This window comes from Pleurodeles waltl, chromosome 6, assembly GCF_031143425.1.
Source record: "Pleurodeles waltl isolate 20211129_DDA chromosome 6, aPleWal1.hap1.20221129, whole genome shotgun sequence".
Classification (NCBI taxonomy): Eukaryota; Metazoa; Chordata; class Amphibia; order Caudata; family Salamandridae; genus Pleurodeles; species Pleurodeles waltl.
This window is the reverse complement of record NC_090445.1, coordinates 1,711,302,342-1,711,329,943: the sequence shown is the minus strand read 5'-3', so window position 1 is coordinate 1,711,329,943 and position 27,602 is coordinate 1,711,302,342. Positions and strand designations below refer to the sequence as shown.

Below are 27,602 nucleotides of genomic sequence, written 5' to 3'. Positions count from 1 at the left end.
AAGCATTTTCGATGATTTGAACCACAATGGAATGCACAAAACAAACAACCACTCATCAAACAAATATACAAATTATTATGGGGGTCATTACGACCCTGGCGGACGGCGGAGAAGCGGCGGTAAGACCGCCAACAGGCTGGCGGTCTGTTTTTTGCAATTATGACCATGGCGGTTACCGCCATGGTGATCCGCTGCTTCTCCCTTCCGCCCGCTGGGCTGGAGACCTGGGTCTCCAGCCCGGCGGTCGTCACTATACCGCCGGCGGTATTTGGACCCGGCTGACCGCCATGGATTTCATGCGGTTTGGAACCGCCATGAAATCCATGGCGGTAAGCACTATCAGTGCCAGGGAATTCCTTCCCTGGCACTGATAGGGGTCTCCTCCACCCCCACCCGACTCCCTCCCCTACATCCCCCACCACTCCTGCCACCCCCCAAGGGTGGCAGGACCCCCCTCCCCACCCCGACCCCCAACATCACAACACTCATTCACACATGACACGCACGCAGGCACCACCAACACACATACATGCACACAAACTGACATACATGCCAACATCCATACACACAGTCATACACGTACACCCACATTCAAACATACACGCACACATCCATACAGACATACCTACAGACATACACGCACTCATTCCCAAACACACAATGCCCCCGCAAGCATACACGCACTCACACACCCCCTCTACATACACACACGCACACCCCCAGGCACGCACACAACACAAAACACCCTACACCCCCCTCCCCTAACGGACGATTGACTTACCTGGTCCGTAGATCCTCCGGGAGGGGACGGGATCCATGGGGGCTGCTCCGCCGCCACCACACCGTCAACAGAACACCGCCACGCCGAATCACAGGACGTGATTCGGTGGACGGTGTTCTGTTGACGTGGCGGTGGAGGTGGAGCAACCTCCACTTCCCCGCCGCCCGCCAGTATGACTGTTGGCGGCTCTCCGTCCGAAAAAGGACGGAGAGCTGCAAACAGTAATAATACGCTGAGCGGAAAACCGCCACCACTGGCGGTCTTCAGCACGGCGGTCGCTCGGCGGTCTTTACAAAAGACCGCCGAGGTCAAAATGACCCCCTAAATATTTTATTTGATCCACAACAACAACAAAAAGTGTTAATTTTAATGGGAAGTTTGGAGCTTTTCTAAATTCAGTTTAGGCCACCCATCGTCCATGCAATATTCTGTTTGATGCACTTGCAGTGTTGCTAGAAATCAGTCTGATGATACCGACCTCATTCTTAGCCTCCAGTGTCACATTCTTTCACATTTACAGAAAGCTTTAAAAAGTTCAGTTCTACATTTTGCTTCTTCATTTGTATAAAGGTGAGTCCTGTGTTAATACTGTACAATTCTCTAAGCAGTGGTGGAGACCCGGAGGAGGCTCCACAAATTCCCGGGGGTCCACGGACCACAAGTTAAGCACCACTGCGCCAGGTGGTGGAAGGGCAGGCAGAGGAAGGGGAGGCGACTGGTGATGAGTAGGTGGGACTGTGGGGCAGGAGGGCGTCTGACTGAGAGGTGGGGGGCATGAGGAAGGAAAGAAGAGGGGGGTGGTGGAGGTAGAAAGGACGCCTGGGGGCAGCGAGGAGGGAGGGGGGGTAACGCATCCATGATGGAAGAGGGAGATGGCACCTTACAGCACGGAGGACGCAGCAGAGAGGAGGGTGGAACAGGGCGAGACCTTCAGGAGGAAACAGGGGTGGCCACAGAAGAAGTAAGGGGGCGGCACTGAGGCAGTAACGGGACAAGGCTTGGAGACAGGGGTGGAGGACAGAGGGGCTCTGACTTTTAGGGGGGCGCCAGGGGGAGCAGTCGATGCCCACACTTGGGGGAGGGGCGTGAGGCGACACGTCTGGTGCAGGCAGTGCTTTCATCTCTCAAAATAAACTTACAGCGCAAGCAGCCACAGTCTTGTATTAAAAAGATATCAGTACGGTTCTTCGTCATAGGACACGTGTGTTCTGCTAGGGGTGCCTTTGTTACTCAGTTTCTTGAGGGTGCCTACACCAGGGAATGCACTACCAGGGCTGATGCCACTCTAATGGCTGCCTCATGCCTGGCCTTGCCAGCACAGTTCGTTTCATTCCTCAGCAGCTCTGCCCAGCATGACTAGGAGGGTCGGACGGGGGCCGAGCGGCAGGGCCGGCCCTGGAGGACAACACACAGCGGCCACCAGTGGGCGCTCTGGGGCCATCAGGTGCTGCAGGAGTGGGGGGTCTCACGGTGCATAGGGAGGCTGTAAAGACTGAGTGACGGAACGTGGCCACTCAGCAGGGGCTCTCAGCAGGAATGAGGGCAGAGGGACCCTTGAGCCTTACGCAGGCGCCAGCGTCACACCCAGAAGATGTGCACAGGCACCTGGACCTCACACAGACATCAACGCTTGAAGAACAGACACCCTTTCATGCAAGGAGCAGACGCAAGGGCAACGAGCGGACGCGAACAGCCACACGATGGCACAGGGTGCAGGCACGCGGACTTCAGCAGCGCTTATCTAAGCCCCCACTGAGGCGGCTGAGGGGACACATGGGCGAGGGGCTGCAGCCTGGCTTCTCGGACCCCCTCACAGCTAGGGTCTGAACGCTGAGCTGTGGCTGAATCCCGCAGCCCTCCTCCTCGCCCCCCACTGCAGCAGCCACAAAGCCTTCTCGTCAGCCCTGAGGGATGGGGGTCCTTTGCCTCAAAGGATGCAGGCGAGAATACTGCCCCCGAGCCCTGCTTTCCGCTACACAGGTCTGCACTGAACACCGCAGAATTATTTACAGTCCTTGGGTATTTGGGCGAATGAAACTATACAATCAAATTCAAAGTCAGCCTCAAACGTTTAGGGGGACACATCCGGATAAAGTATATGTTCCTTTCAGTGTGCCACGTCTCCATGGCAACCATTACAAAATGTGCCGCCCTATGTTGCATAATTTGACTTTTTTTGTTGCATAATTTACTCAGCCCGAATACTCTTAAACGATTTTGGAAAAATATGCTCATAAGAGGCAATGTTGTACATCTTTTTTATAAAAAAAATATTAAATGTCCATGGAAAGCACATTACAACTAATCCGACATAAGGTGAGACAGAGAGGGCCCTCTCGACGGCCCATACTGATGATTGGTGCCTCATGCAGTTCTCCATCATGCCACGAGATGGCGATGCGCACAAGCTTCCTTCCTCCTGCCTGGGAAGTGAAAGCATCCTGGCCCCTGCGCACCTGTCCTCACCCTCTCTCTCGTGTTGTGCTTGTACACAGCAGGCTTCATCCTGGCCCCTGCGCTGCGCACCTGTCCTCACCCACCCTGCGCTGCGCACCTGTCCTCACCCACCCTGCGCTGCGCACCTGTCCTCACCCACCCTGCGCTGCGCACCTGTCCTCACCCACCCTGCGCTGCGCACCTGTCCTCACCCTCTCTCTCGTGTTGTGCTTGTACACAGCAGGCTTCACCCTGGCCCCTGCGCTGCGTACCTGTCCTCACCCACCCTGCGCTGCGCACCTGTCCTCATCCACTCTCTGGTGTTGTGATTGTACACAGCAGGCTTCATCCTGGCCCCTGCGCACCTGTCCTCACCCTCTCTCTCGTGTTGTGCTTGTACACAGCAGGCTTCACCCTGGCCCCTGCGCTGCGCACCTGTCCTCACCAACCCTGCGCTGCGCACCTGTCCTCACCCTCTCTCTCGTGTTGTGCTTGTACACAGCAGGCTTCATCCTGGCCCCTGCGCACCTGTCCTCACCCTCTCTCTCGTGTTGTGCTTGTACACAGCAGGCTTCACCCTGGCCCCTGCGCTGCGCACCTGTCCTCACCAACCCTGCGCTGCGCACCTGTCCTCACCCTCTCTCTCGTGTTGTGCTTGTACACAGCAGGCTTCATCCTGGCCCCTGCGCTGCGCACCTGTCCTCACCAACCCTGCGCTGCGCACCTGTCCTCACCCTCTCTCTCGTGTTGTGCTTGTACACAGCAGGCTTCACCCTGGCCCCTGCGCTGCGTACCTGTCCTCACCAACCCTGCGCTGCGCACCTGTCCTCACCCTCTCTCTCGTGTTGTGCTTGTACACAGCAGGCTTCATCCTGGCCCCTGCGCACCTGTCCTCACCCTCTCTCTCGTGTTGTGCTTGTACACAGCAGGCTTCACCCTGGCCCCTGCGCTGCGCACCTGTCCTCACCAACCCTGCGCTGCGCACCTGTCCTCACCCTCTCTCTCGTGTTGTGCTTGTACACAGCAGGCTTCATCCTGGCCCCTGCGCTGCGCACCTGTCCTCACCCACCCTGCGCTGCGCACCTGTCCTCACCCACCCTGCGCTGCGCACCTGTCCTCACCAACCCTGCGCTGCGCACCTGTCCTCACCCTCTCTCTCGTGTTGTGCTTGTACACAGCAGGCTTCATCCTGGCCCCTGCGCTGCGCACCTGTCCTCACCCACCCTGCGCTGCGCACCTGTCCTCACCCACCCTGCGCTGCGCACCTGTCCTCACCCTCTCTCTCGTGTTGTGCTTGTACACAGCAGGCTTCATCCTGGCCCCTGCGCACCTGTCCTCACCCTCTCTCTCGTGTTGTGCTTGTACACAGCAGGCTTCACCCTGGCCCCTGCGCTGCGCACCTGTCCTCACCCACCCTGCGCTGCGCACCTGTCCTCACCCACCCTGCGCTGCGCACCTGTCCTCATCCACTCTCTCGTGTTGTGCTTGTACACAGCAGTCTTCACCCTGGGGCTTGGTGCCACTCAGACTCGGCCTGGCACCTCCACTGGGACAGGGCTTGTCCGGGGATCTGCTGACCCCAGAGTGAGCGTCGTCCTCCTGCCCGGGGTCGTTCTGCGCCCTTTCCCGTGGAGATACGAATCTAAACGTGTTGCATGGTCCGTTCCGAGTGTACGTGCGCCCAGGTGCCCGGTCTGCAGTGTACGAGTGCCCACGTGTCCAGTCTAGAGTGTATGTGTGCCCAGCTGCCCGGTCTGCAGTGTACCTGTGCCCAGGTTTCCAGTCTGCAGTGTACATGTGCTCAGGTGTCCAGTCTAAAGTGTATGTGTGCCCATATGTCCATGTCACAGTGTATGTGTGCCCAGATGTCTAGTCTGCAGTGTACGTTTGCCCAGGTGTCCAGTCTGGACTGCACATGTGAAAGTGTCCATTCCGGAGTGTACATGTGCCTAGCTATCCGGCCTAGGATGTACCTGTGCCCAGATGCCCGGTCCAGAGTATGCGTGTGCCCAGATGTCCAGTCCAGAGTGTACCTGTGCCCAAGTGTCCTGTCTGCAGTGTACGTGTGCCCAGATGTCCAATTCAGAATGTACCTGTGCCCAGGTGTCCGGTCTGCAGTGTACGTGTGCCCAGATGTCCAGTTCGTAGTGTATCTGTGCCCAGGTGTCCGGTCTGCAGTGTACATGTGCCCAGATGTCCAGTTCAGAGTGTACCTGTGCCCAGGTGTCCGGTCTGCAGTGTAGATGTGCCCAGATGTCCCCTCCAGAGTGTACCTGCCCCCAGGTGTCCGGTCTGCAGTGTACATGTGCCCAGATGTCCAGTTCGTAGTGTATCTGTGCCCAGGTGTCCCGTCTGCAGTGTAGATGTGTCCAGATGTCCAGTTCAGAGTGTACCTGTACCCTGGTGTCCTGTCTGCAGTGTACGTGTGCCCAGATGTCCAGTCCAGAGTGTACCTGTGCCCAGGTGTCCGGTCTGCAGTGTACATGTGCCCAGATGTCCAGTTCAGAGTGTACCTGTGCCCAGGTGTCCTGTCTGCAGTGTACATGTGCCCAGATGTCCAGTCCAGAATGTACCTGTGCTAAGGTGTCCAGTCTGCAGTGTAGATGTGCCCAGATGTCCAGTCCAGAGTGTACCTGTGCCCAGGTGTCCTGCCTGCAGTGTACGTGTGCCCAGATGTTCAGTCCAGAGTGTACCTGTGCCCAGGTGTCCGGTCTGCAGTGTGCGTGTGCCCAGATGTCCAGTCCAGAGTGTACCTGTGCCCAGGTGTCCGGTCTGCAGTGTACGTGTGCCCAGATGTTCAGTCCAGAGTGTACCTGTGCCCAGGTGTCCGGTCTGCAGTGTACGTGTGCCCAGATGTTCAGTTCGGAGTGTACGTATGCCAATGGCATAATGAAACTTGAGGGGGCCCTTACACAGTTGTTGCAAGGAATAACACTGTAACAGGGAGGCTTCGAGGAAGTTACTTTCATGTAGGTTCATATTCTAATAAAGGAGCCCACATCCCGCATGTGGGTCTCCACGGAGTCCAGTCTCTAACTGCCAGAGTTGTAGATGGATACCACAGAGAAGGAATGAGGAGTGTAAGGAAGTCAAAATTAAATACATACAAAAATAAAGACCATGCTGGGTGCGAGACCATTGACAATATGAATATAGTTTACACTAAACATAAACAAAGGACTAAACTAACGTACATGCCTACCACTACAAGAGTATGTGGAGCCCCGTTCCTCCTCCCCCGCCCCCCGGACTCACGCTGGAGCTCCGAGGCCAGAGCACTGTGCTAAGGGGGCCCCCTGGAGCTCGCCCTCCCTCTGTACCATGGGTACCTTTGTTACACTACTGACGTGGGCCCAGATGTCCATTCTGGAGTGTGCGTGTACCCAGATGTCCAGTCCAGCATATGCATGTGTCTTGGTGCCCATTCCAGAATGTTTGTGTGCCCAGATGTCCAGGTGTCATTCTGCAGTGCACGTGTGTCCAGGTGTCCATTCTGCCGTGCACGTGTGTCCAGGTCTCCATTCTGCCGTGCACCTGTGTCCAGGTTTCCATTCTGCAGTGCACCTGTGTCCAGGTCTCCATTCTGCAGTGCACCTGTGTCCAGGTCTCCATTCTGCAGTGCACCTGTGTCCAGGTCTCCATTCTGCAGTGCACCTGTGTCTCCATTCTGCAGTGCACCTGTGTCCAGGTGTCCATTCTGCAGTGCACGTGTGTCCAGGTGTCCATTCTGCCGTGCACCTGTGTCCAGGTCTCCATTCTGCAGTGCACCTGTGTCCAGGTCTCCATTCTGCAGTGCACCTGTGTCCAGGTCTCCATTCTGCAGTGCACCTGTGCCCAGGTCTCCATTCTGCAGTGCACATGTGCCCAGGTCTCCATTCCGCAGTGCACGTGTGTCCAGGTGTCCATTCCGCAGTGCACGTGTCTCCAGGTGTCCATTCCGCAGTGCACGTGTCTCCAGGTGTCCATTCCGCAGTGCACGTGTCTCCAGGTCTCCATTCCGCAGTGTACATGTGTCCATTCTGCACTGCCCGTTTGTCCAGGTGTCAAGTCCTCATTGTACGTGTGTGCAGGTCTCCATTCTGCAGTGTACGTGTGTCCAGGTCTCCATTCTGCAGTGCACGTGTGCAGGTCTCCATTCTGCAGTGTATGTGTCCAGGTCTCCATTCTGCAGTGTACATGTGTCCAGGTCTCCATTCTGCAGTGCACGTGTGTCCAGGTGTCCATTCTGCAGTGCACGTGTGTCCAGGTGTCCATTCTGCAGTGCACGTGTGTCCAGGTCTCCATTCCGCAGTGCACGTGTGTCTAGGTCTCCATTCCGCAGTGCACGTGTGTCCAGGTCTCCATTCCGCAGTGCGTGTGTGTCCAGGTCTCCATTCTGCAGTGCGTGTGAGTCCAGGTCTCCATTCCGCAGTGCACGTGTCTCCAGGTCTCCATTCCGCAGTGTACATGTGTCCATTCTGCACTGCCCGTTTGTCCAGGTGTCCAGTCCTCATTGTACGTGTGTGCAGGTCTCCATTCTTCAGTGTACGTGTCCAGGTCTCCATTCTGCAGTGTACATGTGTCCAGGTCTCCATTCTGCAGTGCACCTGTGTCCAGGTCTCCATTCTGCAGTGCACCTGTGTCCAGGTCTCCATTCTGCAGTGCACCTGTGTCCAGGTCTCCATTCTGCAGTGCACGTGTGCCCAGGTCTCCATTCCGCAGTGCACGTGTGTCCAGGTGTCCATTCCGCAGTGCACGTGTCTCCAGGTGTCCATTCCGCAGTGCACGTGTCTCCAGGTCTCCATTCCGCAGTGTACATGTGTCCATTCTGCACTGCCCGTTTGTCCAGGTGTCAAGTCCTCATTGTACGTGTGTGCAGGTCTCCATTCTGCAGTGTACGTGTGTCCAGGTCTCCATTCTGCAGTGCACGTGTGCAGGTCTCCATTCTGCAGTGCACGTGTGCAGGTCTCCATTCTGCAGTGTACATGTGTCCAGGTCTCCATTCTGCAGTGTACGTGTGTCCAGGTCTCCATTCTGCAGTGCACGTGTGTCCAGGTCTCCATTCTGCAGTGCACGTGTGTCCAGGTGTCCATTCTGCAGTGCACGTGTGTCCAGGTGTCCATTCTGCAGTGCACGTGTGTCCAGGTCTCCATTCCGCAGTGCACGTGTGTCTAGGTCTCCATTCCGCAGTGCACGTGTGTCCAGGTCTCCATTCCGCAGTGCGTGTGTGTCCAGGTCTCCATTCTGCAGTGCGTGTGAGTCCAGGTCTCCATTCCGCAGTGCACGTGTCTCCAGGTCTCCATTCCGCAGTGTACATGTGTCCATTCTGCACTGCCCGTTTGTCCAGGTGTCCAGTCCTCATTGTACGTGTGTGCAGGTCTCCATTCTGCAGTGTACGTGTCCAGGTCTCCATTCTGCAGTGTACATGTGTCCAGGTCTCCATTCTGCAGTGCACCTGTGTCCAGGTCTCCATTCTGCAGTGCACCTGTGTCCAGGTCTCCATTCTGCAGTGCACCTGTGTCCAGGTCTCCATTCTGCAGTGCACGTGTGCCCAGGTCTCCATTCCGCAGTGCACGTGTGTCCAGGTGTCCATTCCGCAGTGCACGTGTCTCCAGGTGTCCATTCCGCAGTGCACGTGTCTCCAGGTCTCCATTCCGCAGTGTACATGTGTCCATTCTGCACTGCCCGTTTGTCCAGGTGTCAAGTCCTCATTGTACGTGTGTGCAGGTCTCCATTCTGCAGTGTACGTGTGTCCAGGTCTCCATTCTGCAGTGCACGTGTGCAGGTCTCCATTCTGCAGTGTATGTGTCCAGGTCTCCATTCTGCAGTGTACATGTGTCCAGGTCTCCATTCTGCAGTGTACGTGTGTCCAGGTCTCCATTCTGCAGTGCACGTGTGTCCAGGTGTCCATTCTGCAGTGCACGTGTGTCCAGGTGTCCATTCTGCAGTGCACGTGTGTCCAGGTGTCCATTCTGCAGTGCACGTGTGTCCAGGTCTCCATTCCGCAGTGCACGTGTGTCTAGGTCTCCATTCCGCAGTGCACGTGTGTCCAGGTCTCCATTCTGCAGTGCGTGTGTGTCCAGGTCTCCATTCTGCAGTGCGTGTGAGTCCAGGTCTCCATTCCGCAGTGCACGTGTGTCCAGGTGTCCATTCCGCAGTGCACGTGTCTCCAGGTCTCCATTCCGCAGTGTACATGTGTCCATTCTGCAATGCCCGTTTGTCCAGGTGTCCAGTCCTCATTGTACGTGTGTGCAGGTCTCCATTCTGCAGTGTACGTGTCCAGGTCTCCATTCTGCAGTGTACATGTGTCCAGGTGTCCATTCTGCAGTGCGTGTGTGTCCAGGTGTCCATTCTGCAGTGCACGTGTGTCCAGGTCTCCATTCTGCAGTGCACGTGTGTCCAGGTCTCCATTCTGCAGTGCACGTGTGTCCAGGTCTCCATTCTGCAGTGCGTGTGTGCCCAGGTCTCCATTCTGCAGTGCACGTGTGTCCAGGTCTCCATTCTGCAGTGCACGTGTGTCCAGGTCTCCATTCTGCAGTGCAAGTGTGTCTAGGTCTCCATTCTGCAGTCCACGTGTGTCCAGGTCTCCATTCCCCAGTGTACGTGTCCAGGTCTCCATTCCGCAGTGCGTGTATGTCCAGGTCTCCATTTTGCAGTGCATGTGTGTCCAGGTCTCCATTCTGCAGTGCACGCATGTCCAGGTCTCCATTCCGCAGTGTACATGTGTTGTTACATTCTATTTGTATCTCCTCTCTTCCGAAAGGGTGTGAAGCCCAGAACTTACATCAACACTACTGTAGACACCACCGTAAGTGTCCACAAGAGGGCGCCACATTGCAACAAACAGCTCTCAATAGACGTTACTGACAGTAAAACACAAACACCCAAGTGTGGGAAAGCTGATTTGCCTGGGGCACCAACTATCACTTCCCTGAGGGGCTGTGCATGCAGGAGCTGAGGTGCAGTGAACACCTGCAACCGCGGCCTGTCCTTTGGGGCTGAGGAGCCACGTCCCCACGCCTTTTACCCCTCAAGAGCCAAGGTCAGTCTGAGAGACAGACACCCTTCATTTTCAGGTCAGGCAGCCAGGAGCTAGACATAGCTATTTGTGAAGGCTCCTGGCTGCCTGATCTGAACTTTGTTGACCTCTGTCGCTCAGCAAAGGTCCCCGAGGTCCTCCCTATTAGTGGCAGTGTCACTTGTTGCCTTCGACCTGGGTGCTTCAGCTTTAAGCCCTGAAGTTCCCAGGATGAGTGTCAGTCAGTGAAGCAGCTCTGTGAACAGGATGGGACTGCTGCCTTCCCTCATTGACTGACCTAAGGTCAACCAATGAGGGAAGGCAGCAGTCTCAATCCTCTTGGGACCTCTGAGGCTGAGCTGCAGGTAAGAGTGTGTGTGTGTTAATTTTAGTGGATGGTGAGTGCGTGCATGTTTGAATATTTGGTAATGAGTGTTGTGAAACGATGTGTGAATGAATGAGTGTGAGTGTGCATGTGTGTCCCATCTGCCCCCCCCCTCCTAAGGTTACCGGAGCACCGGGCTCTGCGGTGTGACCTGGCAGGGCTTGCCAAAGACTACTTCTGCCCACATCCGCTGGCCGCTTTGGAGCCTCTGTGCCCTGGTCGTTGAGGCGCTGTAGCTAGAGGTGGGGGAGCCTCTGAAAGCTCGAGCCTGAAGCCGGGCTCTGGCTTCTGCCTCTCTCCTTCCCCCCGGGATGTGGCCGACTCTGAAGCTGGGGAACCAGGTTCAAGTCTCAGCATCGGCTCAACATCCTGTGATTCTGCACAAATCACCTAAACATGACTAAAAAACATTAGTCTGTCCTCATGTAATGTAGCTGGTGCTCATGCAAAGCACCCCAATACCTTTGGGGCAAGTTCCTGCTGTATAAAAAATACAGAAAAATGCACAAAGTGGTAAGAACAAAGCCTCAACATAGGGAAAAACAAATAGCTGGCATTTACTGGCTGACTTGTACGAAGTGAGACCAGAAAACCTGGATGAATTGCAGCTCCTCTGCTTAAATTGTGAGATCTTAGGCAAAAAGTATATTTCACCGAAACTCCTTTTTCTTCAATATCGTGTATGAAAGCACGTTCAAATATGTGGGATCAGGGCACCAGTTGTACAAAAAACTTTTTTTTTGCAGTTTTATGTAGCACGAACTCGACCCAAAGGTATTGGAGCGCTTTACATTAGCACCAATTGCATTACACGAGGACACATTTATTTTTGGTAGGCATAAGGAGATGAAGTGATTTGCACAAAATCACAGGATGTTGAGCCGACGCCGAAACTTGAACCGGGTTCCCCAGCTCCAAAGTCGGCCGCGCTAGATGTTTGATTTAATAGACTATAATGTCGCTCTATAGTAATATGGGTCATGTACAGGGTTTCCATGACAATTGTTCTTGTCTCTTAGTTTACTAATGGTTTGTGTTTAACAACTATCACTTTCAATGAGCACTTCTCAGTGCAGAGCTGTAATCTGACAATTAATGTCAAAGGTTGCACAAGTTAAATAGACTTTTTGAATTTGTTGAGACTTTATTATTATATTTTATGCAATGTTTGTTCTAGGATGTACATAGCAAGCATTGTCAGGACTTGTCTCAATCACGGGCTCGAAGATCCGCGCCGGACGCCTCCCATGAGACACCTTACTGCTGGATTGAAGATGTTTACCATTACCCAACTCATTGTTACTCATGTCATTGACTTCAGGAGGATGAAAGGCTAAGTGGACCTGCCAAGAATCATCCCTGCGACCATGAGGTCAAAGAGATATTGACAGTCGGGTTACACCGTCACAAAAGGTGACCGATGTCCCGATCCCATAGGAAATAATGGGATTTAGATTTCAGCAGACGAGATATCTGTCCGCGTTGTGCCGGGAGTAACCCATCTGCCAATCAGGCGGATGGGTTACTCCGGCACAACGCTCGAGGCCCGTGCTCGAGGAGAGGACACAGTCCACTGAACCACCGGGCCTGACATCCTTCCTTGTGGTGGCCACCTCATGAGGTCTTTGCCTCCCGGGCCCTCGATGCTTCCGCCTCTGCCTCATTGTAATCACAACTGGAAGTCTCTTCTGGTTCTAAGCCACAAAACTGGAGCAATGTCTGGTTTCTGAAACCACCTGGTGCCAACTTCGTAACATGATTTCTGTGCTGTGGTAAACAGCACAACTTCTCACTAGAAGAGCACCCCAGGTGCTCCCATTCCCATCCCAGCTGACCCTGAACCAGCCCAGCAGACTATCCGTAGATTTAGATGTGCATCACTGGAGCGCAAACTATGAACCTGGTGGACCACACCCCAAGGCAGTGAGGTCTCCAGCTCTGTGGTGTACTGCACCCTGGGGCAGTGATGTCTCCAGCTCCACTGTGGACTGCACCCTGGGGCAGTGATGTCTCCAGCTCTACTGTGGACTGCACCCCAAGGCAGTGAGGTCTCCAGCTCTGTGGTGTACTGCACCCTGGGGCAGTGATGTCTCCAGCTCTACTGTGGACTGCACCCCAGGGCAGTGAGGTCTCCAGCTCTACTGTGGACTGCACCCCAGGGCAGTAAGGTCTCCAGCTCTACTGTAGTCTGCACCCGGCGGCAGTGAGGTCTCCAGCTCCATGCTGTACTGCACCCCGGGGCAGTGAGGTCTCCAGCTCTATGGTGTACTGCACCGTGGGGCAGTGATGTCTCCAGCTCTACTGTGGACTGCACCCCAGGGCAGTGAGGTCTCCAGCTCTACTGTGGGCTGCACCCCAGGGCAGTGAGGTCTCCAGCTCTACGGTGTACTGCAGCCCAAAGCAGTAAGGTCTCCAGCTCTATGGTGGACAGCACCCCGGGGCATTGAGGTCTCCAGCTGTACGGTGTACTGCAGCCCAAAGCAGTAAGGTCTCCAGCTCTACTAGAGTCTGCACCCGGGGGCAGTGAGGTATCCAGCGCTATGGTGTACTGTGCCCTGGGGCAGTGACGTCTCCAGCTCTACTATAGTCTGCCCCCGGGGCAGAGAGGTCTCCAGCTCTGTGATGTACTGCAGCCTCATGCAGTGAAGTCTCCAGCTCTACTGTGGACCCCACTCCGGGGCAGTGAGGTCTCCAGCTCTACTGTGGACCACACCCTGGGACAGTGAGGTCTCCAGCTCTATGGTGGACAGCACCCCGGGCAGTGAGGTCTCCTTTGTGGGCTGCACCCTGGGGCAGTGATGTCTCCAGCTCTACTGTGGACTGCACCCCCGGGCAGTGATGTCTCCAGCTCCATTGTGGGCTGCAGCCTGAGGCAGTGAGGTCTTCAGCTCTATGGTGGGTTAATGGAAGATAATAGAAAGGCATGGGTGCTTGTGTGGAAGGGCAGACGGGTGGATTAATGGACACATAGATGGGTGCTTGGGTGAATGAATCGGGATACATGGGTGGATCTTGGTGGGTGGGTGGATGAATGGGAAATGGATGATTCTTTGTGGGTGCAAAGATGGATGGATAGATCATGTTGTGGGGGTCATTAGTGTTTTTTTTTTTTTTTTAAACAAACTCCGGCTTTTTTAGTTTGTTTTTAAAAAAAAACAAAATAAGTTACATTTTTGGTGAGTGGCTATGAAAAAGTGAGAGATATCTATCAAACTGTTAGTACATTGAAGGGAAGCGCCATGTACTGAGATGGCCACTGGGACTTTGGTGGGCAGTAGTCCCACCTGGGGCAGGAGGCACTCTGCCTGCCACATCCTAAAACCGGCCCATAATTATTTGCGTTATCCATGCACTCTAAAGAAGTCACTGTCTTGCGTGGCTGCGGGATTGTCACTGCTTGGGTCAGCAGCATTGGAAAAACCTTGCCAGATGTCCTGATAGCAAATGAATATCACGGGAGGGGATAGCAATGTCGGCTGCGAGAGGCGCGAGGACAAAATCTGCAATGTGGCCCGAACTCCGCCAACTCGGCCGGGGTATTGCGCCCACCCTGGTGTTGTCAGAAACAACCCTAGTGAAATACGCACACAGACACAAACACACTCTCCGATGTACTCCCTCTGTCCCTCTGGCGGTGACACCACTGCCCACGTCCACGGGTCCCATGGCTCGAGCAAGGGGCAGGATGGCACGCGACTGGCCCCGGGTCTGCTGTCCACCTTGGCCTGGTGTGCGCGCGTCTCCAGGTCTGGTGTGCGCGAGTCTCCTCCAGGTCTGGTGTGCGCGAGTCTCCTCCAGGTCTGGTGTGCGCGAGTCTCCTCCAGGTCTGGTGTGCGCGAGTCTCCAGGTCTGGTGGTGCGCGCGCGTCTCCAGGTCTGGTGGTGCGCGCGCGTCTCCAGGTCTGGTGGTGCGCGCGCGTCTCCAGGTCGGGTGTGCGCGCGCGTCTCCAGGTCTGGTGGGCGCGCGAGTCTCCAGGTCTGGTGGTGCGCGAGTCTCCAGGTCTGGTGGTGCGCGCGCGTCTCCAGGTCTGGTGGTGCGCGCGAGTCTCCAGGTCGGGTGTGCGCGCGCGTCTCCAGGTCTGGTGGGCGCGCGAGTCTCCAGGTCTGGTGGTGCGCGAGTCTCCAGGTCTGGTGGTGCGCGCGCGTCTCCAGGTCTGGTGGTGCGCGCGAGTCTCCAGGTCTGGTGGGCGCGCGAGTCTCCAGGTCTGGTGTGCACGAGTCTCCTCCAGGTCTGGTGTGCGCGAGTCTCCAGGTCGGGTGCGCGCGCGCGTCTCCAGGTCGGGTGTGCGCGCGAGTCTCCAGGTCTGGTGGGCGCGAGTCTCCAGGTCTGGTGGTGCGCGCGCGTCTCCAGGTCTGGTGGTGCGCGCGAGTCTCCAGGTCGGGTGTGCGCGCGAGTCTCCAGGTCGGGTGCGCGCGCGAGTCTCCAGGTCGGGTGCGCGCGCGAGTCTCCAGGTCGGGTGCGCGCGCGAGTCTCCAGGTCTGGTGGTGCGCGCGCGTCTCCAGGTCGGGTGTGCGCGCGAGTCTCCAGGTCTGGTGGTGCGCGCGCGTCTCCAGGTCTGGTGGTGCGCGCGCGTCTCCAGGTCTGGTGGTGCGCGCGAGTCTCCAGGTCGGGTGTGCGCGCGAGTCTCCAGGTCGGGTGTGCGCGCGAGTCTCCAGGTCTGGTGGTGCGCGCGCGTCTCCAGGTCTGGTGGTGCGCGCGCGTCTCCAGGTCTGGTGGTGCGCGCGCGTCTCCAGGTCTGGTGGTGCGCGCGAGTCTCCAGGTCGGGTGTGCGCGCGAGTCTCCAGGTCGGGTGTGCGCGCGAGTCTCCAGGTCGGGTGGTGCGCGCGCGTCTCCAGGTCTGGTGGTGCGCGCGCGTCTCCAGGTCGGGTGGGCGCGAGTCTCCAGGTCTGGTGGGCGCGAGTCTCCAGGTCGGGTGGGCGCGCGTCTCCAGGTCTGGTGGGCGCGAGTCTCCTCCAGGTCGGGTGGGCGCGAGTCTCCAGGTCGGGTGGGCGCGAGTCTCCAGGTCGGGTGGGCGCGAGTCTCCAGGTCTGGTGGGCGCGCGAGTCTCCAGGTCTGGTGGGCGCGCGAGTCTCCAGGTCTGGTGGTGCGCGCGAGTCTCCAGGTCGGGTGGTGCGCGCGCGTCTCCAGGTCGGGTGGTGCGCGCGCGTCTCCAGGTCGGGTGTGCGCGCGCGTCTCCAGGTCGGGTGGTGCGCGCGAGTCTCCAGGTCGGGTGTGCGCGCGAGTCTCCAGGTCGGGTGTGCGCGCGAGTCTCCAGGTCGGGTGTGCGCGCGAGTCTCCAGGTCGGGTGTGCGCGCGAGTCTCCATGTCTGGTGGGCGCGAGTCTCCAGGTCGGGTGTGCGCGCGTCTCCAGGTCTGGTGGGCGCGAGTCTCCAGGTCGGGTGTGCGCGCGTCTCCAGGTCTGGTGGGCGCGAGTCTCCAGGTCTGGTGGGCGCGAGTCTCCTCCAGGTCTGGTGGGCGCGAGTCTCCAGGTCTGGTGGGCGCGAGTCTCCTCCAGGTCTGGTGGGCGCGAGTCTCCTCCAGGTCGGGTGGTGCGCGCGCGTCTCCAGGTCTGGTGGGCGCGAGTCTCCAGGTCTGGTGGGCGCGCGAGTCTCCAGGTCTGGTGGTGCGCGCGCGTCTCCAGGTCTGGTGGGCGCGAGTCTCCTCCATGTCTGGTGCGCGCGCGCGTCTCCAGGTCGGGTGCGCGCGCGCGTCTCCAGGTCGGGTGCGCGCGCGCGTCTCCAGGTCGGGTGCGCGCGCGCGTCTCCAGGTCGGGTGCGCGCGCGCGTCTCCAGGTCTGGTGCGCGCGCGCGTCTCCAGGTCTGGTGCGCGCGCGCGTCTCCAGGTCTGGTGCGCGCGCGAGTCTCCAGGTCGGGTGGGCGCGAGTCTCCAGGTCGGGTGTGCGCGCGTCTCCAGGTCTGGTGGGCGCGAGTCTCCTCCAGGTCTGGTGGGCGCGAGTCTCCTCCAGGTCTGGTGTGCTCCAGGTCTGGTGTGCGCGAGTCTCCAGGTCTGGTGTGCACGAGTCTCCAGGTCTGGTGTGCACGAGTCTCCAGGTCTGGTGTGCACGAGTCTCCAGGTCTGGTGTGCACGAGTCTCCAGGTCTGGTGTGCACGAGTCTCCAGGTCTGGTGTGCGCGAGTCTCCACCTCTTTAATCCTGAAACAAGCCCGGGTACACGGGAGTGTCTGCCCAACGCTGGTGTGTTGTACACACGCCAAAGAACGCGCACCTTGTGTGGCTCCTACTCGAGTCCGATGTTCACTTACGTGTATATCTTGCCCGACCTACTCTGATGTGTCCCAAAGTTGACTTTTTGTCCTGAATTTTCAGTCTCTGCCCAGATTTCGCCTCCGTGCCAGGTGGTCGCCGTTTTCCCATCTTTGTCCAGCTTCCGAGGTGAAGAGCTAGATTGGGGGGCCTAATACTGGGGACCCGTGAGCAAGCGAAGTTCAGCACACTGAATTACCGTTCTACAGCCCCTGGACGCCAACCTACCACTGAATGTAAGGTAGCGCCCACCCTGCTCTGAGCCAGAGCGCTGCCGTGTGGTGGGGGGTCCCTGACTCGGGGATCCCCCGGCACTGGACAATCCTGGGGTACAGTCCTAGGAACCGGGACACCCTCGGGTGCTCCGCAAGGGGCCAGTTCCACGCCGGCCTCTCCCGACTGCCTCAGCTGAACTGTGGATAGTTTCACACCTGCCTGACTGCCCGAACTGGGGCGGGTAACTTTTATGTGGGGTCACTGGGTGTCACCCTTGGGGACCCCCTCGCCGACAGTCGCGGACTCCTCAGTGACATTTCTTTCAGTCACTGAATGCAGCAGCTCATGCATGTTTCTGGTGCAGGCAGAACCAAGTGCTCAGTCCTTTCAACTGCTGAATTCAGCAGTCAGGGTTCCTTCTCATTACTAGGGAGTCAAAGCACCAACTACTGCAGTTTTTGCTGCCAATTTCGTTAGGTAAAAGTTAATAATATTGACCGTGCTCCTCCCAACCCTGCTGCGTGGCCCCGCCCAGCTGTCACACTTCATGGGTCAGGGGGAGATGTCTTCCCGTCCCCAGCAGTGCTTGGGGGTCACACCTGGGCCGGCTCTACACAGAGACGGTGGTGAGTGAAGTGAAGGGAGGGCTGATTGAGGAGGAGAGAGGCAGGCCGGCCCAGCCCCCTCGTGGCTCCGCCCAGGTGTTTCAATTCATGGGCCAGGGGGGGATGTCTTCCCGACCCCAGCAGTGCTTGGGGTTCACACGCACCTGGGCCGGCACTACACAGAGGAGCCGGTGGTGAGTGAAGTGAAGGGAGGGCTGATTGAGGAGGAGGAGAGAGGCAGGCCGGTCCAGCCCCCTCCTGACCCCTCTCAGCTGTCACACTTCATGGGCCGGGGGGGATATCTTCCCGACCCCAGCAGTGCTTGGGGTTCACACGCACCTGGGCCGGCACTACACAGAGGAGCCGGTGGTGAGTGAAGTGAAGGGAGGGCGGCCCCTAGGAGGAGGAGAGAGGGAGGCCGGTCCAGCCCCCTCCTGACCCCTCCCAGCTGTCACACTTCATGGACCGGGGGGGGATGTCTTCCCATCCCCAGCAGTGCTTGGGGGTCACACGCACCTGGGCCGGCACTACACAGAGGCGGTGGTGAGTGAAGTGAAGGGAGGGCGGCCCCTAGGAGGAGGCGGGGGGAGGCAGATCGGTCCAGCCCCCTCCTGACCCCTCCCAGCTGTCACACTTCATGGGCCAGGGGGGGATGTCTTCCCATCCCCAGCAGTGCTTGGGGGTCACACCTGGGCCGGCTCTACACAGAGGCGGTGGTGAGTGAAGTGAAGGGGAGGGAGGGCTGGTTGAGGAGGAGGGAGGCGGATCGGTTCTGCCCCTCCTGCGACCCAGACAAGGAGACAGTTTCACTTCCCCGGACTTCCCGGAGCTGGGGACAGTACCCAGAGGTCCCTGGTAGGGGGGGGGGGGGGGGCATTTAGCCGGTGTGTGCGGCGGGGCCTTAGGGTGGGTATGGGAGAGCCAGGCCATGAGCCAAGAGAGGGGTCGCGGTGTGAATCCCGGCAAGGCCCAGCCTTGAAGGAGGAGGGGGTGTCAGAAATAACACGTTGCGTCAGTAGATGAGCCAGGACCAGCGCCGGGGTCAGGCCCAGAAGCCATGAATGTTAATCCGGAGATGGGACAGGGGTCCGCACTGTCAGAGACCCTAATCCGTGAAGTGCGTCAGAGCGGCATCAAGATACCAGCTCAAAGGGTCCGAGGGGCCTTTAAATACAATTATTCAAACAGAGAGATGGATTAACACATGTATAAAGCGTCCCACTAAGCCTAGCAAGGCTTCCAGGCGCTAAAGAGACGATTACAGAAGAGAGATAAGCACTGATGTTCTCAGTAATGCCCGGCCACGCGGTCCTTGGTGAATGAAGCAGGGAAGGGTGAAGGTGCAGTTTAACCAGTCACAGCTCTGCCACGGGCACATTAACCCTCTGCGCTATATTTTGTGAATGCATTCCTCGTACCAGGGCTCGCGCCCCTTCAGGAACAGAACTGAATCTCTCTATATCTATGGTCAGGCCTCGGTAACAGGTGCATTAACCGATCGAGCCACCCAGTTCTGTTAAAGAGCCTGGGCTCCTGGACATACAGCGCTGCGAGTCTGGATGTAGAGCCCCAGGCTCGGAGTACAGAGGATGCTCACCTGCCCCCACCCTCCTATGCTCATCCGTGGTGAGAGGAGCGGTGATGGAGAACACCGCGCCGCAGCCTTCCCCTGCACGGTGTGAAGTGTCTGTCCCGACCCTACCTGCCTCTCCGCAGCCCTCACCCCAGACCTCTGCCCCCAGGGGTTCGTGCTCCCCCCCGGGATGCAGATGATGCTCACCTGTACTTAGAGGACATGTGATGGCGAACAGCAGCGCCGCAGCCTTCCCCTGCATGGTGTAAGGTGTCTGTCCCGACCCTACCTGCCTCTCCGCAGCCCTCACCCCAGACCTCTGCCCCCAGGGGTTCGTGCTCCCCCCCGGGGTGCAGATGATGCTCACCTGTACTTAGAGGACATGTGATGGCGAACAGCAGCGCCGCAGCCTTCCCCTGCATGGTGTAAGGTGTCTGTCCCGACCCTACCTCCCTCTCTCCAGCCCTCACCCCAGGGATCTGCCCCCACGGGTGCTCGTGCTCCCCCCCTCGGGTGCAGATGATGCTCACCTGTAGTTAGAGGACATATGATGGCGAACAGCAGCGCCGCAGCCTTCCCCTGCATGGTGTAAGGTGTCTGTCCCGACCCTACCTCCCTCTCCCCAGCCCTCACCTCAGACCTCTGCCCCCAGGGGTTCGTGCTCCCCCCCGGGGTGCAGATGATGCTCACCTGTACTTAGAGGACATATGATGGCGAAGAGCAGCGCCGCAGCGTTCCCCTGCATGGTGTGAGGTGTCTGTCCCGACCCTACCTGCCTCTCTCCAGCCCTCACCCCAGACCTCTGCCCCCCAGGAGTGCTGGTGCTCCCCCCCTCGGGGTGCAAAGGATGCTCACCTGTACTTAGAGGACATGTGATGGCGAACAGCAGCGCCGCAGCCTTCCCCTGCATGGTGTAAGGTGTCTGTCCCGACCCTACCTGCCTCTCCCCAGCCCTCACCCCAGATCTCTGCCCTCCTGCCCCCACCTCCCTGGCCCCTCCCACAGTCAGTGCCACGGTAGCCAATGCGCTCCGGCCGTCACCAGTCACCGGGTGAACCCTCGGCGGAGGAGCCTGGCCGCGGAGATGCTTGTGAAAGTGAAAGCGGAGGTGGAGGGCCAGGGCAGGGAGGGTGGAGAGGAGGCAGGGGTGGACCCGCAAACACTGCCAGGGTGGCCCCTCCCCGAGGCTGGGGGCAGGAGAGTGACTCACCGTCACATGAGAGCAGCCTACAGCGCACTCATCTGACCAGGCTTTGTTTTTCAGTTTTATATAGCGCTAACTCGACCCGAAAGTATCGGAGCGCTTCATATGAGCACGAGTTACGTCACACGAGGACACATTCATTTTCCTTTTTTAAGTCAGGGGGAGGTTACGTGATTCGCCCAGAATCACAGGATGTCAGTGACTGCAGCCTTAGCCCTTGCTATTAAAGCTCCCCTAGGCAGGTACTTGGGGGCACAGGCAGTGTCCCCATGTCCAGTACGGGGCCCGGTGCATTCTGGGCCTTGATGTTTGACTGTTAACAATGCAACCACGGCTCCTGTTACATAGCTGAACAGGGTTCCCAGGTCCACGCCTATTGTTCTGCCCCGTTCAGTCCCCCCCCCCCCCACCCCCTTTGAGTTCTGGGACTTGTAGTCCTGTTTAATAATGCAATAAAGACTCCTACCGTAGTAACTACTCCACGCAGGATGCCCATGAAGTATGTTTATTTATAGCCCCTCACACCATAAACCTTCTCTTCTCCTCCCCAGCTGTCTCCAGCTGACCCCCAGAGCCCTCTAACACCACCTTATCTATTCCAGGTTCACATTCTAACAATCCCTAAAGACCCACTTACATGACCATTACTACACATCTTCCCGCTTCAATAACAGTACACACAGGTTTCAAACATATTCCAGTACACCGTTGCTTTATATTGTCCAATAACCTGCATTTTTATTTTCATTCTAGTCTGTTAGTTTAACAGGAATTTTAATGTGTCCACCATATCTGCCACTTCACACTCGTCCCTACTCTGATTATTCACTCCTTCACTCATTTGTTTCTCATTTTCATTGTCATTCCTCAGTGCTGCAAAATTATCATCCATCCAATCCTAGTTTCCGTTGCCTACTTCTCCATTTCTCTGCCTACATTTTGCCAGGTGACACAGGTGCCACACCTTCCCGTCACTTAATAATGCAGAATTACAAAATAATTTACACACTTTCATGGGCTTTAAAAATTTGCTTTTACCTTTGTGTACTTTACAACCTTTTTTCGCTCTGACCCACACTCAACTTCTATTGGTACTATTTTAACAGTTTGTTTCTTATTGTACCAATCCTTCTATGCTTGTTTTGCAGCTATAATTTTCTTTTTTTTACTTTCTCAGGAGACCATTCTATCCTTCTACTTGCTGGCAACCATGCCATATCCTTATTTATAGGTTCTCGACCTCTCATTATCACAAACTGCCTTTTTCCAGTACTACTACTAGGAGTTATTCTGTATGCCCAAATCATTTTGTTTATCTCCAATTCCCAATTCGCTCCACTACTAATGGCTATTTGTGTAGCCCCTTTTATGACCCGATTAAGGCGTTCTACTAATCCATTTCCTTCAGGATGATACACCAACATTAGCTTATGAACAATACCATTCCTTCTAAAAAATGTCTTCAATGCTTCCGCTGTGAATTGTGGTCCGTTGTCTGATAGTATACATTTTGGTAAACCTTCCTTCATAAATATTTTATTAGGAAATCATATTACATCTTCACAGTATACCTTATCAGTTACTTTCATTTCAGGCCATTTTGTAAAATGATCTATGACTACAATAATGTATTTTTTTCAAAATTCTTGTTCTCTATAGGTCCCATGATGTCGATACCAGCCTTTTCTCATGGCATATTGGGCCACAACACCGGACATAAAAGTGCTTTAATTGTTTTCTGCATTTTGTCCGACCTATTGCAATCCATACTTTCCTGCACTAATCTTTCAATTTCGGTGTCTAAACCTGGCCACCAATATATATTTTTAATTCTTGCCTTTTTTTAAATGCCCAAGTCTCCTTCATGACACACATTTCTAATTTTACTTCAGAATGTTGCTGGAGGTACACATTTTCCACATCTCAACAACATACCCTGTTCTTCACCTAATTCATTCCGAACTTCCCAAAAACTGTGACCAATCTGATTTAGATGCTTCTTCTCTGGCCTTCCTTCACATACCACAGGATGGTTTGCAAGTCGTTGTCCTCTTTTATTGCATCTCTCCATTCCTGTTTATTGATACCAACCGCCCCATCATCAAACAACATAGCCACTCACTCTTCTTCATCTTCACTCTCTTCACCTTTATCTGCTGGTATCGGCATCCGACTCAAACAATCTGCTCCCCTACTTCTGATCCCAGGTATGTACATTACATCATAATTGAAATCCAATAACTTCACAGAAATCCTGGATAATCTGGGTGATGCCTTTTGTCAACCTAATGTAGTAAGTACTCTGGTCCATGGCTTGTGATCTGTTCTCAGTGTTACTCTATAACCCCATATATACTGGCGAAAATGGCTTAAACCCCATGTACACGCAAGTGTTTCCCTTTCTATAAAAGAATATTTTTCTTCTGCCGAAGTTAAAGTTTGTGATGCAAAACCAACCACCCACTCATTATTTTCCTCATCCTGTTGTGACAACACTGCACCAATTCCTTTTGTACTGGCATCTGTGGTAATATACATTTTACATCTTGAGTCAAATCCCTTCAAGAATGGTGCATCACTTATTTCTTTTTTACTTTTTTCAAACTCTTTCTGGCACTCTACCATCGACACAAACCTTACTTTATTTTTAATGAGTTGTATAATAGCGTAAGTCTTTTCAGATAATGTTTTTACAAATTTCAGATAGAACTCTACCAGTCCTAAAAAAAGCTCTCACCTCATCTTTACTTTGTGGAAACGGAGCATTCTGAATAGCTTTCACTAATTCTACTTTTGGTTTTATTCCTTCCCCACTTATTACGTGTCCTAAATACTTCTCTTTTCTCACAGCTATTTTACATTTTCCTTATTCTACCGTAAGACCTTTTGTTTCAAATATTTCTAACACTTGTTTTAATTTTTCATCGTGCTCCTCCTTTATTCTTCCCATTATTAACACATTGTCCTGGAAAAACATGACATCACTGATATCTTCTAATAAATTACTCATTATCCTCTGAAACATTGCAGCAGCTGAGGCTAAATCAAAAGTTACCTGTAAGAATCGGAAACATCAAAATGGTGTAATAAATGTTGTTAGTTTCCTATTGTCAGGATGTAACCTCACTTGATGATATGCAGATTTTAAATCTAATGTCGACAAACAACTAATTCCTCTTGTATTAGCAAACATCTCATTAAAGTTTGGTATAGGATATTGATCTACCAATATATTTTTATTCAATTCCCTTAAGTCAACACATAGTCTAACTTTTCCATTCGCTCGTCTCACAAACACAAATTGGGAAACCCATTCAGCTGATTCCACCTGTTCTATTATTCCATCTCCCATTAGCCTTTTCAGTTCCTGGGATTCCTCATTTCTAATTGAAAATGGTACATAGCGTACCTCATGGATATAGGGTTTAGCATCATCCTTTAATTCTATTTTATGACAAAAGTCATTCAAACATCCAACCTTTCCTGAAAATACTTTTGCGTAATTTTTTTACATTTGCATCATATCAGAGGTATCCTGTTCACTCCCAATAGACAGAACAGAATCTGCACAGTTGGGGTTTAAGAGAATACCTAGTTTCCCTTGGTCATCCCACCCTAGCACTGAAGGTTCCCCTTCTGTTATTGCCTTCCTACCGTTAAATAAAATTCAATGTTTCGATATCCTATTACCTCTATTTTTTCACCTGTGTAACTTTTTGCTTTTACATCTGTTTTTTTTAAGTGATCTCCACACTCTTTATGGAACTTATTATTCCATACACTCTTATAAACAATAGCAAATGGTGAGCCAGAGTCCGCCATCACTTTTACTATAACGGCGCCAATATTTATATCACACATTGGTTTCTTTCTTTCCTCATGTTCAATGTTTAGCAGATCATATTCTATGCAAAATACACCCTATGTATCTGTATCTTCATCCTATGTATCCGAACTCTCTTGGTATAATTTTTCCTCCTGAATATATTTAATTTTAATGTTCATATTACTTCTACATACTCTCTCTAATGCCCTATCCTCTTGCAAACTGAACATTTTTGTTTTTTAGCTGGACATTTGTTATTGTCAGCTAAGTGCTCTGTACCTCCATACCGGTAACACTTCCTACTGCAGCTACCCCTGTTACTCGGTTTGCTCTCTTCTTTGTTTTTCTCTGTACATGTCTCATTTTTATTATACTCTTTACCACCCTTGACGATGTTCAACTGTTTGAATTCCTGTATTTCACTCTCTACAGCTTTGGCACATCGCCCTGTAAATTCTGCTTTCTTCACCAGCGCAATAACCTCTTTTAAAGGTGCTTTACCACTAACCCACAGCTTATCTGGGGTTGCTAGTATGCATTATTATTTGATCACGAATATGTTCCTCTTGCAACATCCCAGATCTACAGGTTTTTGCTAACTGCTTGAGTGCAGCCACATACTCATCCACGCCTTCCATTTTCCCTTGTTTCCTCTGGAAAAATGTATATCGTTCCACAGCAACACACACTATTGGAGAAAAATGCGCATCTAAGTCTTCCAAGGCTTGAGTGAATACATCACCCCCTTCTCCATCCAGTCAATTTTTTTGTATCCATTTCACTGTAAATTTTCAATCCCCCTGGACCAATGCAATGTAGTAATATTTTCTTTTTTTTTGTTGCTGAAAACTCGTCCTCCTCGAATGTCTCTATGTAATTAAAAAAAAAAAAATTCCATTCTTGCCATCTCATTGAGGGTTCACCTTTAGCAAGAAAGAATGGTTATGGTGTGGATACATTTAAAGTATTCATGCTCCCACAACACCAACAAAATAACAAAATAATTCTGTACTATAGCTGCTACAATTTAAGAGTTTCCGATGTAAGTTTCCTGATTCTATCCTCATGCGATCGTGCCTGAATTTGTAATCCACATACTCTATTGACAAGAAAACCAATCCAAAATGGCGCCTGCACGTTTAATTTACGTAGTCACATACATTGTACATAATGAGTGTTCTGCTCGTGCTTCCGCTAGCACGCGTTCAACGCTTTTTGAAGCTTCCAGCTAGTGCCTTCTCTTATGCTCGCTCTGCGCCTCTCATTGCTTCCAGCTTGCACGTCCACATTCCCCTTTGCACCCCAATCACCTGTAAATGCTGCCCTTCTGGGTACATTTCTGAATGTAAATATTAACAGTACCTTTGAGTTTACATTTAGTACTCTGTTTCCATCGATATTTCTTATTTTCCGTCCGTCTGCACGTCGCACATTGAATTTTTTCTGAACTGCATTTTCTTTCTGTGTGACTTGGTTGGTGTAGGGGCTAATGAATGTTGTTTTCCCTCATCACCAATTCTGTAGTAAGTGCTCCATGCAGGATGTTGATGAAGTATGTTTATTTATAGCCCCTCTGTAGGAGGCTGGACTGGCTTGTAGTGAGTACCAAGGGGTACTTGCACCTTGCACCAGGCCCAGTTATCCCTTATTAGTGTATAGGGTCTCTAGCAGCTTAGGCTGATAGATAATGGTAGCTTAGCAGAGCAGCTTAGGCTGAACTAGGAGACGTGTGAAGCTACTACAGTACCACAAGTGTCACTTGCACAATATCATAAGAAAACACAATACACAGTTATACTAAAAATAAAGGTACTTTATTTTTATGACAATATGCCAAAGTATCTTAGAGTGTACCCTCAGTAAGAGGATAGCAAATATACACAAGTTATATGTACACAATACCAAAAATATGCAGTATAGTCTTAGAAAACAGTGCAAACAATGTATAGTTACAATAGGATGCAATGGGGACACATAGGGATAGGGGCAACACAAACCATATACTCCAAAAGTGGAATGTGAACCACGAATGGACCCCAAACCTATGTGACCTTGTAGAGGGTCGCTGGGACTATTAGAAAATAGTGAGAGTTAGAAAAATAGCCCTCCCAAGACCCTGAAAAGTGAGTGCAAAGTGCACTGAAGTTCCCCAAAAGACAAAGAAGTCGTGATAGAGGAATAATGCAGGAAAGACACCAACCAACAATGCAACAACTGTGGATTTCCAATCTAGGGTACCTGTGGAACAAGGGGACCAAGTCCAAAAGTCACAAGCAAGTCGGAGATGGGCAGATGCCCAGGGAATGCCAGCTGCGGGTGCAAAGAAGCTTCTACTGGACAGAAGAAGCTGTGGTTTCTGCAGGAACGAAAAGGGCTAGAGACTTCCCCTTTGGTGGACGGATCCCTCTCGCCGTGGAGAGTTGTGCAGAAGTGTTTTCCTGCCAAAAGAGCGCCAAAAAGCCTTGCTAGCTGCAAATCGTGCGGTTAGCGTTTTCGGACGCTGCTGAGGCCCAGGTGGGACCAGGAGGTCGCAAAGTGGACCAGGAGAGAGCGGGGACATCAAGCAAGACAAGGAGCCCTCTCTAAAGCAGGTAGCACCCGGAGAAGTGCCAAAAACAGGCACTACGAGGATGCGTGAAACGGTGCTCGCCGAAGTTGCACAAAGGAGTCCCACGTCGCCGGAGACCAACTTAGAAAGTCGTGCAATGCAGGTTAGAGTGCCGTGGACCCAGGCTTGGCTGTGCATGAAGGATTTCCGCCGGAAGTGCACAGGGGCCGGAGTAGCTGCAAAAGTCGCGGTTCCCAGCAATGCAGTCTAGCGAGGTGAGGCAAGGACTTACCTCCACCAAACTTGGACTGAAGAGTCACTGGACTGTGGGAGTCACTTGGACAGAGTTGCTGGATTCGAGGGACCTCGCTCGTCGTGCTGAGAGGAGACCCAAGGGACCGGTAATGCAGCTTTTTGGTGCCTGCGGTTGCAGGGGGAAGATTCCGTCGACCCACAGGAGATTTCTTCGGAGCTTCTGGTGCAGAGAGGAGGCAGACTACCCCCACAGCATGCACAAGCAGGAAAACAGTCGAGAAGGCGGCAGGATCAGCGTTACAGAGTTGCAGTAGTCGTCTTTGCTACTATGTTGCAGTTTTGCAGGCTTCCAGCGCGGTCAGCAGTCGATTCCTTATCAGAAGGTGAAGAGAGAGATGCAGAGGAACTCTGATGAGCTTTTGCATTCGTTATCTACAGTTTCCCCAGAGACAGAGACCCTAAATAGCCAGAAAAGAGGGTTTGGCTACCTAGGAGAGAGGATAGGCTACTAACACCTGAAGGAGCCTATCAGAA

The 27,602-nt window shown here is 53.7% G+C and overlaps 1 protein-coding gene across 1 annotated transcript in view; it reads right to left on the bottom strand.

Moving 5' to 3' along the window:
* LOC138301822 (uncharacterized) overlaps window positions 1-27,602 on the bottom strand; it is a 141,165-nt gene that overhangs the window by 26,422 nt on the left and 87,141 nt on the right. The window contains exons 7-8 of the mRNA XM_069242320.1: window positions 23,315-23,494; window positions 19,443-19,602 (exon numbers count right to left, since the gene is read on the bottom strand). Of these exons, the coding sequence (XP_069098421.1) occupies window positions 19,443-19,602; window positions 23,315-23,494 (340 nt within the window). The remainder of the gene's footprint in view (window positions 1-19,442; window positions 19,603-23,314; window positions 23,495-27,602) is intronic.